Genomic DNA, 18,041 nt, shown 5'->3' with positions numbered 1-18,041 from the left:
TGACTTTTGCTGACTTCTTCTCTTTTACCCCTTAGCATACATTACAATATATTATTTAACCCATTGAATATACACTGAGTGGCCAGATTATTATGATCTCTGAACGCATAATAATCTGCCACTCAGTATATATATATATATAAAAATTCGAGGCCCGGTGCATGAATTCGTCCGTGGGTGGGATCTGGTCAGCCTGGCCAGGGGGAGGGGACATGGGCGGTTGCCCGGCCTGCCTGCTGGTCGAACTCCTGATCGAGGGGACAATTTGCATATTAACCTTTTATTATATAGGACATACACTGAGTGGCCAGATTATTATGCATTCAGAGATCATAATAATCTGGCTATTTAGTGTATATCCTTGGCTTGACTGCAAACATTGAAAAAGAAAAACCTAAAGATCCACGTAATTTTATTCCTACTATCTAACCTGTATAGCTGTCTGAGTCCAAGGCAAGCTTTACATAGAACCAATGGCATTAATCTTGCCCCTGTTCTCATGTTGTCTGTAAGATCATTTAGAAAAAAAGGCAAAAGTCTTATGTGCTGCATGTTTTCATAGTGCCATCCAAATACTTTGATAGCTTTGGTCTCCTGCCTTCTGGGAAAACCGAAGGGCAAAGCAGAGCATTCACTGTATACAGACTGAAAATCTAAAGGATTCCTTATGGTGAAGTTGCCAGATAGGGTATAGCAAAGGGACTGCAGGTATTCTGCAACCAAAAAGGACAGTCTTTTTAACTTTTTTTTTCTGTTTTGATATATTTTTTATTTAGTTAGAAGACATATATTGTGAACTGTTTCATAAAACAAAACAATACAAAAAAATACCTAAAATATAAAATGGCAATAACCAGCCAAAAAAGCAGAGCATAGAAAAAAATACCTCTAGTTAGTTAAGAGTGAAATAGGAATGCATAATATTTAAGGATAAGCTATCCTTAACATGGAAAAGAAAGCTCATGTAAATATTAAAGGTGACTATAAAAAGCCTGTTGTAGCATTGGTGGAATTAGAATAATATATATATATATATAAAATAAAAGAGTAACATGCTAATTGACCATACCTTCACGATGCCCACCAGCCAATCAGGAGTGAGTATGCAAATTAACCCAACAAAAATGGCGGGTTAATTTTCATTCACAGGCACCGAGTGGCCAGGGGCGGGGCAGGACGCAGGTGTTCCGCACCACCCCGGCTACTCCAGGCCTCTGGGCAGTGTGGGAAGGCAGAAAGGCAGTTCTGGCCAGAGCAAAGGCGGTGCTGGCAGCCAGGGGAAGGAAGGCCCATTTTTGCACGAATCTTCGTGCATCGGGCCTCTAGTGTGTGTGTGTGTGTGTGTGTGTGTGTGTGTGTGTGTGGTGTAGATATATATATATATATATATATATATATATATATATATATATATATGTATTTGCATTAGCAAAGCATGAGGATATGCTATTTGAATCTTTGTGATTTGTGATGTTTAGCATCACTTGAGACACATTGGTGTTAACTATCCTAAGGCAAGCAATAATAAGTGACTATTTTAATTATGCATGCTTGTAAATATACTCTTTTGATAATAACATGAAAACATTTGTCTTTCAGGACCTCTTTGCTCTTGATGTAGAGCCCTACCGATACAGTGGCGTTAACATGACAGGGTTCAGAATATTAAATACCGAAAATACACAAGTCTCTTCCATCATTGAAAAATGGTCGATGGAACGGTTGCAGGCACCTCCGAAACCCGATTCAGGTTTGCTGGATGGATTTATGACGGTATGAATAACCACTTAAACATCAGTTTATGTGTTTCTAAGTAATATTGCATAAATTATTAAATTCTCTGGATCTAAATGTTGGATTAATTGTTTGACCTTAAAGACATGATATCAGAACTACTATTATAAATAATTCTTTTGAAAATTTTTAAATTAGTTCTTTATTGAAAATCTATACTTTTATCAAAATATCTCTAGAGGCATTTTTACTATGATTAGCATACTACAGTGTTGGAATTTCTCTAACATTAATTAGTGCCATAATATGATAAATTAGAGACTGAAAGAAGACATTGCCTGACAGTGTCCTTCTGATTTTAATTGGAAATCTAAAGGATTCCTTATGGCCAGTATATGATCACTCTTCAACATGTTGGTTTCTGATATCTGATATCCATATGGACGACTTACATTACACAAAATATCCCTTGAACTTATTCACTTTTAATAAAATTTTAATATCAAATAATTTTAATAAACTACAATAAAATAAGCACATAGAAAAAGCTCATGGAGAAGATGTCAATGTTGGAAAAATCCCTCCCACCCTTCTAGTTCCATATCCCAAACAACCAAATCTGAAACAACAAAGGAAATCCTTCCAAACTTGAATTTCTGTGAGAACCCCTTCACCAATAAAAAGAACACAGTTTCCTACATGGTACACATTCAAAGTTAAAATAACTCCACCTTTTATAGATATACATATTGTTTTAAAGCAAATTAATATATTTTACAATTTCATATACTTAGGAATTTATCTGTTTTGTCAAGATTGTCCAATTTGTTGACATATGGTTGTTCGTAATATTTTCTTACAATCCCTTTTATTTCTGGGTGGAGTCAATTGTTTGTTATTTCTCCTCTTTCATTTCTGATTTTATTTATTTTGATCCTCTCTTTTTTTTTTATGATACTGGTTAAAGGTTCACCAATCTTGTTTATCTTTTCTCCCCACCCCTTTATTGATTAAGGTATTCTATGTGTATTCTTATCCCCGCATTGCCTCCCCCACCCCGAATCATGCCCTCACCCCCCTGGTGTCTGTGTCCATTGGTTATGCTTATATGCATGCATACAAGTCCTTTGATTGATCTCTCCCCATTACCCCCACCCATCCCTACCTTCCCGCTGAGGTTTGAGGGTCTGATCAGTGCTTCTCTGTCTCTGGATCTGTTTTTGTTCATCAGTTTATGTTGTTCATTATAATCTACAAATGAGTGAGATCATGTGATATTTACCTTTCTCTGACTGGCTTGTTTCATTGATCTTCTGTATTGTTTTCTTAGACTCTGTTTTTTTGGTGTTTTTTTTTTTTTTTTTTTTTTTTTTTTCTGCTCTGATCTTTACTATGCCCTTTCTTCCACTCACTTTAGGCTTTGTTTATTTTTTCTAGTTCCTTTAAGTTAGGTTGTTTATTTGAAAATTTTCTTGTTTCTTGAGGTAGGCCTGTATTGCTATGAATTTCCCTCTTAGGACTGTTTTCCCATAGATTTTGGGTTATTGTAGTCTGATTTTCATTAGTTTCAAGGAATCTTTTAATTTCTTCCTTGATCCCATTGTTAACCCATTCAATGTTAGTAACATTCCAATCTTATTAAATTTATTGAGATTTGTTCTGTTTCCTAACATTTGCTCTATCCTAGAAAATGTTCCATATACACTTGAAAAGAATGTATATTCTGCTGCTTTGGGGTGAAATGCTCTGAAGATATCAATTAAATCCATCTAATCTAATATGTCATTTAAGGGTCCTGTGTCCTTGTTGATTTTTTGTCAGGACGATCAATCTATTGATATCAATGGGGTGTTCAAGTCCCCTACTATGACTGTATTACTGTCAATCTCTTCCTTTATATCCATCAAGATTTGTTTTATAGATTTAGGTGGTCCTATGTTGGGTATGTAAATGTTTATAAAGGTTATATCCTCTTGTTGGATTGTTCTTTTTGTCATTATGTAGTAAACTTCTTTGTCTCTTACTATATAGCCTTTGTTTTTTATTCTTTTTTTTTGTCAGATATAATTTATTGCTACACGAGCTTTTTTTTTTTTTTTTTTTTTTTTTTTTTTTTTTTTAGTTTACTCACTTTTAAAAGCTCAAGACTAACCAGAATCACAGTTGTCATTTTCAAGGGCTAGTTTATAGTTATATTGGATTAACACAGAAACTGTAAAAGAAGGTTATATTCTTGTATAACTTTAGTTGTTTACACCAATGCTGCCAGTGAAATAGAAATCTAATGCAAGGCACATATGTAATTTAAATTTTCTAATAGCTGTGTTATAAAACATACACAGAAAACAGGTAAAAATCAATGTTTTTAATTTATTTTATTTAACCCATTATATTAAAAATACTATTATTTAACAAGATAATAAATATAAACTTATGACTGAGATATTTGAATTTTTTCTACTAAGCCTTTGAAAGTTGGAGTGTGTTTGACACCACATATATTAATTTGGACTAGTCACATTTCAATAGCCAATTGTAGCTACTGGCTACCTTTAAGTATTGTGTGGGTTTATACAATAATATTTAAACAAATTAAAATGTCTGATGTATTCTCATGAAATCTATTTTAGTTATTGCTACAATTTAGGAAATAGTTCATTATTTTGGCAATTTTTACATTTTCTAGGTCTTTACCGCCTGCTTTTAATGCATCAATCTGAAGTGGAAACTTTATAAACATAAATACGTAGGTGGGCAAAAGGAGGTTAATACAATAATTAATACATAAATAATAACACAAGAATGAAATGTTTTGAGTATTTACAACTATAAACCTCCTTTTGCCAGCCTCCGTATTCCTGTTGTGTGGAAAAGCTTTTTCTATGATGGCTGTAAATTTTTCATTAATTACTTCAATGGGTCTTCAGATTATGTTTTTAACGTTGTAGTGAAATAAAGGGAATTTTTAAATTTACCTATTAAATGATGATTTAGTAATACAAATTAAGCGACTTCATGGAGATTGTGAGAAAATCATCATTACCCTCAAGCACCCAAGTTTCTGATGACAAAATGACATTTATATTGTTTTAGTGAGGAAAATAACCTACTAGAATTTGAAGATACCTTATATCCATATTAATGATTTAAATAAATAATAGGAGAGGAATTTTATTCTTTTTCATAAAAAAGAGAAGGTTGATTAGTTCTATTTTGATCTTAACCTAAGGTATATTTGAGAAACCTTTCTGAGAAGACAATATGTAAATAACTTAAAAGAAAAGATATCCTTTCTCTAAAGTACATCCAGATTAAAAATAATATACAACCTAGAAGAAAATTACAAATAATATGTTTTATTTCCACTTTGAAAATAGTGGATTGAACTTTTGAAACACAATAAGACAATGTCATTTTTAAACATTAAAGTATATACTATTCTTGCCCTAACTGGTTTGGCTCAGTGGATAGAGCATCAGCCTGCGGACTGAAGGGTCCCAGGTTCGATTCCAGTCAAGGGCATGTACCTTGGTTGCGGGCACATCCCTAGTAGGGGGTGTGCAGGAGGCAGCTCATCGATGTTTCTAACTCTCTCTTCCTCTCTGTAAAAAATCAATAAAATATACTTTTAAAAAAAAGTATATACTATTCTTTAAATTGTTATTTGAATTATGTCATTTTTAAGCAAAGTACTCTCTAACTTCTGGTAACTTATGGAAACTATTGAAAGATAGATAAATATAAAGTAAGGTGTATTAATTTCTTATCCAGAGAGTTAGGGACTCTGAGAAAATTTTTTGTCATAAGATGGTACAAAATATGGTATTAGAAGGAATACAAATTTAGATTCTTTCTTTCTAGCCATGAGTCCATTTCTCCTCAATTCTTTCCTTCTTCTGAAGTGGCAAGTGATTTAGTGAAAGATAAGTGATAGAATAAAAGTGCATTGATGAGAAAATTTAACTATTGAAAGTTCAGAGCATTATGTATAAACCATGGATTTTGAAATTTTTAGAAGAATTTTGAATGCCAACATTCTTCTCTTTGGTATAGCCATGAAATGCTTTTTAAGTGGCATCTTATATAATAAAAATTTTAAAAGTTTTCACATGTAAGAAATAATTACCCCTTCACTTATATATTTTTATTTGGCTTAGTGCAAGCTATAAATATTTAACCAGAAAACTTACATGAGAATTTTTTTAAATAAGTGGGCTACGGATAAACTTAATTGTATGAGCACTTTTTGAATAACATTTCTTTTCTAAAGTATGTACCAGCTATTTATTTTGTTATATTTATAAATTGAGCATGGAACACAAAATATTTTGGAAGAAGAGATTAAGTTTGCTATTAAAATAAATATTTCTTTCAAAATACATTCTGATTGATTAATGTTTTAAAATTTCCCATTTGGAAAATTGATAATATTTTTAAAAATATTGTATTATAAACATTATATAATGATATAAAAGAGTATATATAAAATATTTTTGTTATGTAATATTAATTTTAATTATAAAATAGTGCATGATTATTATAAAAATAAAATCGGTATCAAATCTGTATAAAGATGTTGGCATATTTATGCCTTGCATGGGCAATCTTTTTCTTTCCTATTTAAGATTATATTGTATTCTATTTCCTTTCTAGCTATTAAATGTTTAGGAAAATAAATTAGTAGGCTATTTTCTCCATGAATGGCATCAGGAAGCTAAGAGGATTCTAGTCAGAAAGAAGTATAGCCTGACATTGTAGCATTGGAAATATTCCCTTCATTAAATTCATGAGACCTCAGTTTTATTATAACTCTTGTTCTTTTTTTCTCTCTATGGTCCCATAAAAAAATGTTACTATCAGTGAAGTTCCTAGTTTTACAAGACCCATTATTATTAGTATCATAGTAATTTTTCACTATATAAGATCATAATACTTATACTTTCACACTCTTCATGTTTGAGCTATAAAAGGAAACAATGAACTGGATTTATAAAATTTTTTTTTGCTTGAGTTAGCAGCTTCATTGACCCCTACATTAAGTGTTTATCAGATAAATGACCATGGAATACAAGGCCATTTTTCCTATAGTTGTAGTTTCTTCTTCCATGGTTTCCAATCCTTATATTAATGTTAGTATCTCAGCAAAATGTTAATCTTCATTTGGTATAAACCCATCCAAGCCACACAGTACATCCAAGCCTGATCTAGTCAAGCAGGAAAGAAGAAAGCCCACCCCTCTTCTTTCACACATAAGGGTGTGTGTTTTTTTCCTCATGTTTCTAGCACTTTTCCCCTTGCCCATACACTACCATTCAGTTAGTGCTCTAATGTCTTTCCAAGATATCAGCCCTTATTATAAAGCCATTCTCTATTGTGCATTCTCTATTAACCATTCATATATTTCCATTCTCCTGGGGTGTGGAAAAACTATTCTTCACTGCTTGATCAAATGTCATTTCTCCCAGTCTTCTGAATAGACATCTGCTGTCTCCAAGAAGAGTTACTGTAGGGTGGGAATTCACTTTTTTGATCCATCATAGCTTGATGATAGTTAAAATTAATACTGATTTATTGAGTTTGCAGCAATCTCAATTCAAGAGAATGAAGTCAAGAACAAACACCTCAAGGTAAATTTTAAACAGTCTAGCTACATCCTAGAAATCCTTCCCAGTGTTCTAATTATGCCTATGCATACCAGGGCTAAGGTACCTATAACCTATCCAAGTGGTCGGCAAACTGTGGCTCGCGAGCCACATGCGGCTAATGAGTTTGCTGACCACTGACCTATCCAGTAGATTTAAAATGCCATTTTTTCTTATGTGATATAGAATACCACATGTATTCCTTGATAATGTAAATTTGCAACACAAATCAATAATGTCTATGTTGGTTGGTTATGTTATTTGGAGTACTATAGGGAGATTATTGTTTTAGAAATTTAAACTCTGGGTATCAATTGCTCTCTCCATTCCGTTTTTTTCTCTCTGTACATTCACCAACCATCAAACACTGTCAAATCTGTTGTATCAATATCTTCTTAATTACATTCTTCTTTCACCCTCAAAGCCACGCTTGAGTTAAGGACCCAGTGTTTTCTCACCTGGTTGCTGCAAGAGTCTGTCTCCTCAGTAATCTTACCAGAACATTGCTTGTAACTCTTTGAGCCATAATCTGGCTCATGTTCTGGCTTCTGCTACTTGTTTGGTCTAATATGTGCCTATTCCCTGCTCCACCAAGCCATCCATCTCACCTTTGATGCACCACCTCATTGTCTGAATCACCTGCCCGTATTAGAATACATGGTATATTCCTACTCCTGCTCTAATTTCAGGTCATCTGTTGCTTTGTATGTGAATTTGCTCTGAGTCCTCCAGACATTTTTGCCAGTGTGCTCCAACATAGTTAACCCCATGTTGAAATTTAACTCTGGTATTTTTGTTTGTTTTCATGTCCCTTTCTAAATAGACTGCTCTTTCAAGGCAAGAATTAGTTTTCATCATTCTTGAAGCCCTGGTACCAACTACAGTGGCTGGTGAAAAGTAGGTGCTCATAATTATAGAGGGAATGCCTCTTTGAATAAATATGTGTCAATATAGTTTAATCCTTTTACAAATGTATTCTAATCACTAGGTCTTCTCATTTCTCCAGATATATTCTGGAGAGCTTTCTTTTAGTTATCCACTTGAACTTTATTATCAAGATACCCAATTATTTAGAAAATTGCAATTAGACTAGTCTCAATTATTTGTTAGAGAAGTCCCTTAAGCCACAAAAGCTTAGAAATGCTTTTGGTTAAATAGTAAGATTTTAGTGAGTTAGAAGAGTAAATGCCATTCTCTTTTACAAAAAAGGCAGACTGTTTATATAATAGGTTATTCTTTATGTGTTTATGTTCCAATGTCCTCCTAACATTCTTTTTTAACAAACGAACATGGCCTAGATTTTTAAAATTTTTCATAATTTGGTCAACTTATATAAAAAAATAATATCATATATACACGCTTTACAGAAGGTAGTTAGCTCATATACTAAGGGGGCACAAGTATCACTCTGTTACTGTAAAAAGATCTACCTTTAGAAAAGTCAATGAAATAGAACCATAGAGAAATAAAGTATGGCCATGCAGGATTTCATTTACTGCTAGAAATAAAAGCCTGCCTTTGCTGATATTTGCTTAGCTTAATTAGCTATAGCTGATTTCTTCAATTCAGTTGAAATGAGAATAAATGTAAGACTTTGCCAAGCAATGGATAAATATAACTTACCATTTTTAATAAAGGCATTTTGAGTAAGTTGATTTTATTTCATATTCCACCAAAACCCCAAAAGAAAAGTATGAAAAGTAGCTAAATAATGAATTAATTATTCTTTCTTTGATCAGTTTTAATTGTGTGTACATTGTAGACAACACTCAGGTTTTGATACTCAGGCTCTCAGGATTGGGTGATAAAGATAGTACCAGTTTCTTAGCAGAACTTAGGGAATTGACAAAATTAGAAGATACTGAATTTTTATTGATCACATCTCACATCTTTGTCAGTACAAAATCCTATTCAAACTTTGATTATTGATGTCTTCCTAATTTGGTACTTATCTGATTGATCTAGTTTCCTAATTCTTCCTTCAAAATTTTTGTTACAATTCCTTGTTTTCCATGCTATTTTATGATAGCAAGAAATAGACATATTTCTCAGGGGTTTTACATAATTTCTCAGTATTTTGCTGAAAAAATGTACAACATTTTACAAAATTTATTAATGTAGCTGTTAGTTTTATTTTTGTCTGTACCACAGAAGAAATATTTTGAGCCCATATATAAAATATGGAAGAAAATTTTGTATAAGATATTTCATTGTATGTAATGAAGTCATAAATACAACATTTATTGCATTTTTATGATTGACTCCATGAATGGTCAAAGGATATGGAGCACATGACATGAATAACAGAATGGCACTATTTCTTCACTTTATTATACCTATTAACCTTCCAAGATGTACTAAGTTGCAAGTTTAATCTGAATATAAATAATTTGGATGACTTAACAACCTGTATTTTTTTTTAAAATAGAGCATTCCACGGAATTGCCTTTGTTCATTGGCAGATTAAATAATCAGCATTTATCTAAAGTGGATAAAAAGAGGGAATTTCTATTTTAAGTAATTGTGTTTGTTTTTTACATGAAAAATGGCAGTTGCAATGAAGCACTTACTGCACAGTCATATTACTCTTTAGGTATATTTTTAAACTTTTCACTTGGTAAGCTAAGTTTGAATCAAAAGATGTTTTTTTCCCCTTCGACCTTAAATAACAAAATTTATCTTCAAAGCATTGATCTGAAATCATGCAATACAAACTTGTAAAGGATAAACACATTTTGCTCATATTTTTTTCAGCTTCTCAGATTTTTTATTTCATATTTAAATATAGTTACATATGGATATAACCAATCACAGATGTATCAAGAAGTCCAGGTAGACCAAAATTTCTGTTATTCAAGATAGGGCTCTGCAAGGGACAGTCAATAGCAAGGACACCTGGGGAGGGTGATGGCCATTGCTCTGACAAGAGGGCAAAGTCCAGCATTGCTGTCTAGGAACTGGCAATGCTCTGAAATTTAGGGCTTCACATATGTGATAAATTAGAGACTAAAAAGAAGGCATTACCTAATAGTTATCTGTTTTATTTTAACTGCAGCCTTTTTTATCATGCTCCTTCCTAGAACAATGTATTTAAAAATTGAAACAACTGGGCCTGGCTGATGTTGCTTAGTGACTGAGCATGAGCCTCTGAACCAGGAGGTCATGGTCCAATTCCTGGTTAGGGCACATGCCTCAGTCACAGGCTCAATTGCCGATAGAGGGTATGCAGGAAGCAGCCAATCAATGATTATCCGTCATCATAGATGTTTCTCTCTCTCCTTCTCCCTTCCTCCCTGAAATCAAGAAAATGTTTTTAAAAAATTAAAACAACTGGAAAATATTATAAATAAATGAATCACTTGGTGTTTAATAATATATATTTTATATAATAAACAGAAATCATAACTAATTTTTAAGTAAACATATACCACAGTAGATGTTTACTTCTTTGTTTTTAAATTATCTACCTACATGTCCCACTGATACAGAATTTCTCTTGACTATTTGAAATAAATAATTTCCTGAGTCAGTTATTGGAAATGGGAACATAAATGTATATAAAGTATGACTTTAAGGATCCTAGGATGTAGAGTAGCCCCAAGAACTTTGATCCAAATAATGACTACGTATAAACTCTGAGTTTAATTCCCATTGTGTGTTACCATTTGTATTTGACAATCTCTACTATGAAATAATCTATTTGTGGAATATATTTAATGCTTACTACATTCTAGTGCTATTATTGCCTCATGACCACATCATGGGGCAGATATAATCCTATTTTATAGATGCAGATACATAGAATAGGTAGGTTATACATAAAGGAAGATCCCTGGGCTATAATCAGAAGCAAATATAAAGGCATCCTTAAGCATTCAGAAGTAAAAAAGTTGAGCATGATGGATTAGAAACCAGAAAATCATGTTACATTTATTGCTTCTTCAACTTTAATTTATAGTGTTTCATATCAATTTTGGGTAAGTGGTGGGTCCACTAACACCTCCTCTTTCCTTCCTGAATAGATTAAACTAACAAAGAGAGGTTTGGAGGCAGCATCTGAGTCCCATTTTCAATTCTTTCTAATGCTGTCACTTAATCTCTTTGAGCCTCACTTGTCAAATAGAAGTAATAAATTTTAGTGTGTTGTCCTAAGGATCAAAAAGGATAATAAATTAACATATAAAATACTGGAAACTTTCCTGGGGTTGTTTTATAATTACAAGCTATATTATTGCCTCCTCTTAAACTCCCAGTGCCTGAAAAATGTAGAATAAATTTTGACACAATAGTTATAGTTTAAATTATCCAGTCATATTATTTCAGTATCATTTGTAATTTCTTTTATGCAATAACACTGTAGTAGATATGTGGTGAGTGTGTGTGTGTTAGGTGGTTAATTAACATAGAATCTTTAAGAAGCATTTATAAAGAATCTATTTAATACTTGAATTAATAATCTTAAAATGAACGCAATCACAAAAATTGTAAATGTGCTATTAGAATGATACATCCCTATATAATAGATTTTTAAGTTTAACTACAAGTTTATGAAATCGTAGGTACCATTTATTTCCTCTCAATGTCAGGCCACTGCATTTTCAGGTTAAGAAAATAGTTCGTTGGGCAGAAAATTAAAAGATGAATTTTGTTTCATTTTTTTATGCCAGTTATAAAAGACTGTTAAATCTATTCTATCTTAGAACAAGAATTTGGGGATGAGAATCACCTGACTATTGAAACCAAGGTCTGCTTATTACTCCTTTATAAACTTCTAATTATTTAATATCTGTGAGCCTCAATTGCTTCTTCTATTTAATGGAACTAATAATACATCATAGTGTCACTATGAAGATTAAGTGTGCAGACATACTGCTTAAAGACAGTGTCTGGCAAACAGCTGATTCTCCAAAAATGATATCTATTTTCACCAAGGCAAATACCATTTCTGAACTTTAGTGCAAGTGCTATTTCTGTTTAGAGTAAAGTTAATCATTCAAAGAGTTTCTTGATGTCCTGTTGTACTAATGTGACAATTGAATAAGAATGCAACTGTAAATAATACTTTAAAAAAGAATCTAAGAGTAGGTAGCTGCTTACTTTAATGCACTGGTTGAGATTAAGTGAATGAATAAACATGAATAAGAGCCAGGTTTAGTATCTAATTATTGATGTTTATTTCATGGTCAAGGATTTACTCTGATGTACTAATTTCCAAGATATGCTTGGCCAATAGTCTTTAAATTCACATTAATAAATTAAAAGGGTATTTCAGACAAAATGAAATGAGTTTTAAGGTGAATTTGCTCTAGGGATATTAGGAATTATCTTGCTTTATTGTTCAGAGAGAAAATATCATGTTGATCTCTCATTTGCCTTTCTAAAAGAAGTCATAAATATTTTATTCATTAATCTTCAAATGCCCCGTGATCAAGTTGAACCAGAAGGGAAAGTGAAATTATTAAACAGAAGCAGATATTGAAATGGAAGCAAATCAATTCGTTATGAAAAATTTTTGTATATTATTACTCATTAATTTATTCTCCAAATATTTACTGCACACCCACTATATGTAACATGTGGTATTAGACCATGTGGATAAGACTATATCTATATATATAAAACCCTAATATGCAAATAGACCAAAAGGCGGAACAACCAAACAACCAGTCGCATGACATGCACTGACCACCAGGGGGCATCGGCAGCAGGTGGTAGAGCATGGAACATGGTGGGCATCTGCCATGGTAGGATGGTGGAGCAGGTGAATGGGGGTGCCAGACCAAGGTGGGGCGCCAGTTGCTGTCATCGGGGAGAGCCTCTGGTGGTTACTGAAAATTCTTTGCTCCCATGCGCGATGGTCCTGCCTAATGCTCACACCTGCTGCCAGTGCCAGCCCTGCTCGCACCCGCTGCCGACACCCAGCACCACCCTGATCGCTCGCACTGTCAGCGGGTGTGAGCGGTGGCTGCTGGCCCCAATCACACCTCAGGGCATCTCCACATCCCCCTGCTCCTGAGGGGTGATCGGGGCTGGCAGCCACCACTCGCACCCGCTGCCGATGCAGGCCCTGCTTGCACTTGCTGCTGGCGCTGGCCCCAATTGCTCTGCACCGTCAGTGGGTGTGAGCAGGACTGCCGCTATCAGCATGTGGGAGCGGTGGTGGCGGGAGCAGGGCTGCTGGCAGACAGGGGATCAGGGGCCACAGTGGGAGGGGCCAGGTGGGGGCACAGAGGATGAGCCGAGACCTGTCCCTGTGCCCACCGTAGCCTCGCAGCCCACAGTTCCTTTTAAGGTGCACAAATTCGTGCATGGGGCCCCTACTATATATAGTTTATCTGTACCAGAAGAATTATCAATTTACCAAGTAAAGTAAAACACAGCCTTAAATAATTTAAAAAAAATAAAAAATGCTGGGTCTTAAACAATTATAAAAAATAAAAAATAATTTTTAAAATGTAGTAAGGAATTTATGTAGAAAATAATATATTTATATGGGAGTTTACCTATTCTTTTTCAGGGTAAATTGAAACTCATATAAAATCACAGCTAGAGATGTTACATGCCCAAATTGACAGGATGAACAGTTTTCTTTCTTCATAGTTTTCTCACTGTACATGAGCAACAATCCACCATTCTGCAATAAGTCCCAGAAACTCAGAGGCTTGGTCAGCTTCATCAGGCTGGTAGATGGGAACACAGGCTCCATTGTAGGGTACTCCACACAGAAGTGCCCTCTTCAAGCTGGAGAATGGCATAGCCCTCCAGAAAATGACACTGCAGTCCTGCAACTGTTGCCAGACTTGGAGTTTTGGTATTTCTGCTGAAAATGTGGCAGTCAAATTGCCATCTTATCCACCCACACTTCTTTTGCCTCTGGTGTTAGACACCATTTTTTGCCTATTCCCTTTGTATGTCTTGTCATTCACCACAGGAGCGAGGGCTCAAGTTTATTCTCAGATTGGCCTGGATTCCCACTGGTCCAGCTTTCATCTTCCAGTTAGCTAGCTCTTTAGTTTGTACAGCAAATGTGCACTGGGCGCCTGCCCACACCAGTCACAGGTTGTTGGCAGACCTAGCCCTTCCACATTGCTCTCCGTCTTGTCCATGCTGTGTCCTCTTTCAGTTGGTGATTGTTTTCACTCACCTGACTTGACCTGGGCAGCCTTAGTTCCCCAACGGTATTCTGGACTGGAATCTTGATTGTTTTTCTCCTAGGAGTTTCCTTGACCCTTTTGCAAATGTATCCACTTTCTCCCCAACAGCTCCCAAGCTCCTGGTACTAAGAAATGGAGGAAAGACAGGTCTCTGTAAAACCAAATGCACGGTTGCTCTGGCCACCAGAGATGTGGTGCAGAGTTGGAGTTCATCTACAAATAAATAAATAAATAAATAAATAAATAAATAAATAAATACATGAGGAAGGGAGGGATGAGAAAACCTACACCAAGAGTACTTGAGGTTTATGTCTTTAACCGTGGAGCTAAATTAATAATAATTTTATTTTATTGTGGTTATTTTAGCATCACCAAATACTGGCATATCTGCTACAATGTTATAAAAATTTGTCAGTTTGGTATTATTGGAAAAAAAATTGTAGGAGGTAATGCTTGAGCTGGATCTTGGAGGTGAATTTGAACATAGCATTTTGATAAAAATAGATTAGAGCAGGAAGACCAAGTTGAAAGAAGAGAATGAAAAATCATTAATTTTTTTTTAGAATATGAGAGTGCAATACAAATAATATTTATCATTTACTGTGTATCCCCTCTTCAAAGTATGGCAGTTGTGGTAGTTATATGAAGATATGCTAGTCTTGCACTATCTCTAATTCTGACAACAATGAGCAAAATGAACATTATTTCTCACTTTACAGAAGATGTAACTGAGGCTCAAGTATGTTTAGTATATTGTCTGAGGACATTTTGCTAAGAAGGTGGAGGCTGAGCTTTAAGGTCAGGCCTTTCTACCTTGTTGACTTGTGCTCTTTCTGCTCTGCTCCCAGAAGGTTCATCTGGTGGCTCATGCAGGTGCATTAGACTCACTCCAGGCAAAGGCAGGAAGCCAGGAAGCTGTGATGCAAGTCTAGGGTAATAATAACACTACTAGACCCCAGAGGGCTCAAAGGCATGATTGAAAGGGAAGACCCTTTTGAAGTAGGAAAGGAGACTAAGGAGACAAGATTAGGAAACTAGAATAAGAAGACAAGAGTGACTTATACATCTTCCAGCTTAGGTGACTGGAAAGACAGTGTTTGAACAAAAATGAGGCTGTCTAGAGGAGGAGGTAACTTGTAAAGGGAGGAGGCATTGGTTGCAATCATGGCGATGGTGATACCTAAAGGGAGAGAAGTTTGACGAAATGTTGTAAACCAGAATATCGTTTCTCATTGCAGTAAGGGATAAGATCTTAATTTCTTTTTCAGATATAAGAGAAGGATATATTGCCATATGTTTGCAATCCTTCAAAGAAAAGGATCTAGCCTTTCTATTTGGCTACCCAAATTAATCAACCCTGAAAGTTAGAAAATTCAAGTCACTTTGAATGCAGTTAAAGAATAACTGAATCTTTTAGTCCCTAAGTTTCTCAGTAGTCATGCCACCATGCCTGAGGCTCCACACCAAATGTGTCTTGGGTCTTGGGACTAAGCCTTTGGAAAAAAGATTTTAATTTGTATTCACATCCTGGCTTTCAAGGAAAATATTACTCCTGCTAAAGGTTGCCTTTAAAAATCAACTTCTCAGACTCATTCTCAGCCTTTAAATATTTATTCCCCTCTCCAAATTCTTTACTTTGTCAAGGGGAAAAGGAAAATGAGTAAGTGATAAACTGAAGACTGTGAATTACTTTTAAAATGTGAACTTTCTAGCCCTTAAGACAGGCACACACAAATTTAACTGACAAAAATTATACATAGTCTTCCATATTTGATAGTCTTCTAGACTAAATTTTTAGTAAATTTGAAACAATCAAAATTATAAGGTAAACACAGATGTTACTCATTTGTTCACTTTTAAAAGCACTCTGATTATTTAGTGTTACTTCCATTTTATTGTATTATTGATGTATACTATAGAAAATTTATAAACTAAAAAAAAAGTGGAATAAAATTTAAATTTTTATTCATTAGCACGCCAATAAAATAGAATTATGACAAACATAGTAGAGTCTTTCTAAACCTACCTTTTCTTAACTGATTGACTAGAATAACTGAAACTCTTTATGCCTTGGTTAAAATAAACTGATGTTCACAGCAGCCTGAAAACTCACTTCTAGCAGGCTACTCCATTTCACTCTCACAGTTGGGTATTCTTAAAAAAGGCTAGTAGTGTTTCCTCCAAAATGAGTTTATCCATGTTGTCCTTATTAATTAAATAATTCAATTAAATATTGCATAAAATAATGAAATACAAGGACAAAACAGAAACTTTTTACTAGGAAAACTAATTTAATTACTAATAAAGTCAAGCCATCAAGATATATTTTGTATTAATTTGAACAAGATAGTTCTATAAGGTAGATCCTGCATATAATTTGCTTTATTCTTCTTTCAATTAAAAGAAACCAAAGCTAGAAATTATGCATAATCCATTATGTTTGAGGTCTATGTGAAACAGGAGAGAAATTTCAGCCAGCTGACCCTGAAAAGGGTCTTGGCTCTATATTAATATATTTAGGGATAAATTTACAGTTAGATGCTTTACATTAAAATAGAAATTTTAAGTATATTTGCTTTAACTAGTCATGTTAATTAACTGTCCAAATATTAGCTTTTGGTTGCTTTGGAAAATCTATGTATTTATTTCTATTAGTTTTTCTTTGTCATTGTTCACATTTCTTTAAAAATGGGATCATATAGTATTCACCATTTGCATGATGTTTTCTTAAAGTTAAACCAATATGTATTTAAAATCAGCTATGAGTCAGGCACTGTTAGGTATAGGAATATAGTATTAAACCAGATGAAGATAGAATTTACCTTTTATTTGGTAAATAGAAGAGATAAATAAAACAAAATAAGAGGTCAGAGAGTGACTAGGGGTGAGAAGGGCTATTTAACTGAGGTGTAGGGAAGAGATAATGTGTGGGACAGGCCTAAGTGATGAGAAATACATAGTCATGCCCTTCCAGCTCAGGTGACTTATCAGAGAGCATCCTAGGCAGAAGGAACATGTGCAAACTCTTTGAGGTAGAAACAAGCATGTTGTATTTGAGGCAAAGAAAGGTGACATCAGGATTATTTAGAGTAAGAAGAAATGATAGAAGATCAGAAAAGCGATCTTCTAAGGACATGTAAGTTTAGGTTTTGATGTCATTACAATGGAAGGACTTTAATGAAGGGAGGGATGTAACCTGATTCCAGCACTGAGATGATGCCTATGGCTTTGTTGTGACATTAGAATGGAGAAAGCAAGAGTGAAAGTGGTGAGAAGAATTATGTATTTCCATAATGATGATGAAAGATGCCAATGAATTGCACTCAGGTTTTATCAGTAGAGCTTGGAAGAGTGATAGAATTCATTAATGGGTAAATTTGGGGTATGGGGTAGAATCAAGGAGATGTAGTAGTTACTGTCATCTCCTTACCCATATAAGTTTGGCTTTATGGTTCAAGGTGCCCAGAAGAACTGTGGCTGCCAGTTTCTGCATCTCTGTGTCTAAGGACTT

The 18,041-nt window shown here is 34.3% G+C and overlaps 1 protein-coding gene across 3 annotated transcripts in view; it reads left to right on the top strand.

The window, feature by feature from the left end:
• GRIK2 (glutamate ionotropic receptor kainate type subunit 2) overlaps positions 1-18,041 on the top strand; it is a 592,068-nt gene that overhangs the window by 273,355 nt on the left and 300,672 nt on the right. For all 3 annotated transcript variants that reach the window (XM_080666610.1, XM_080666611.1, XM_080666612.1), the window contains one exon: positions 1,600-1,773. In XM_080666610.1, the coding sequence (XP_080522736.1) occupies positions 1,600-1,773 (174 nt within the window). The remainder of the gene's footprint in view (positions 1-1,599; positions 1,774-18,041) is intronic.

Source organism: Plecotus auritus, assembly GCF_963455305.1.
Source record: "Plecotus auritus genome assembly, chromosome: 4".
NCBI classification, from domain to species: Eukaryota; Metazoa; Chordata; class Mammalia; order Chiroptera; family Vespertilionidae; genus Plecotus; species Plecotus auritus.
Note: the sequence above shows the minus strand (reverse complement) of the source record. Positions and strands in the feature narration are given on the sequence as shown.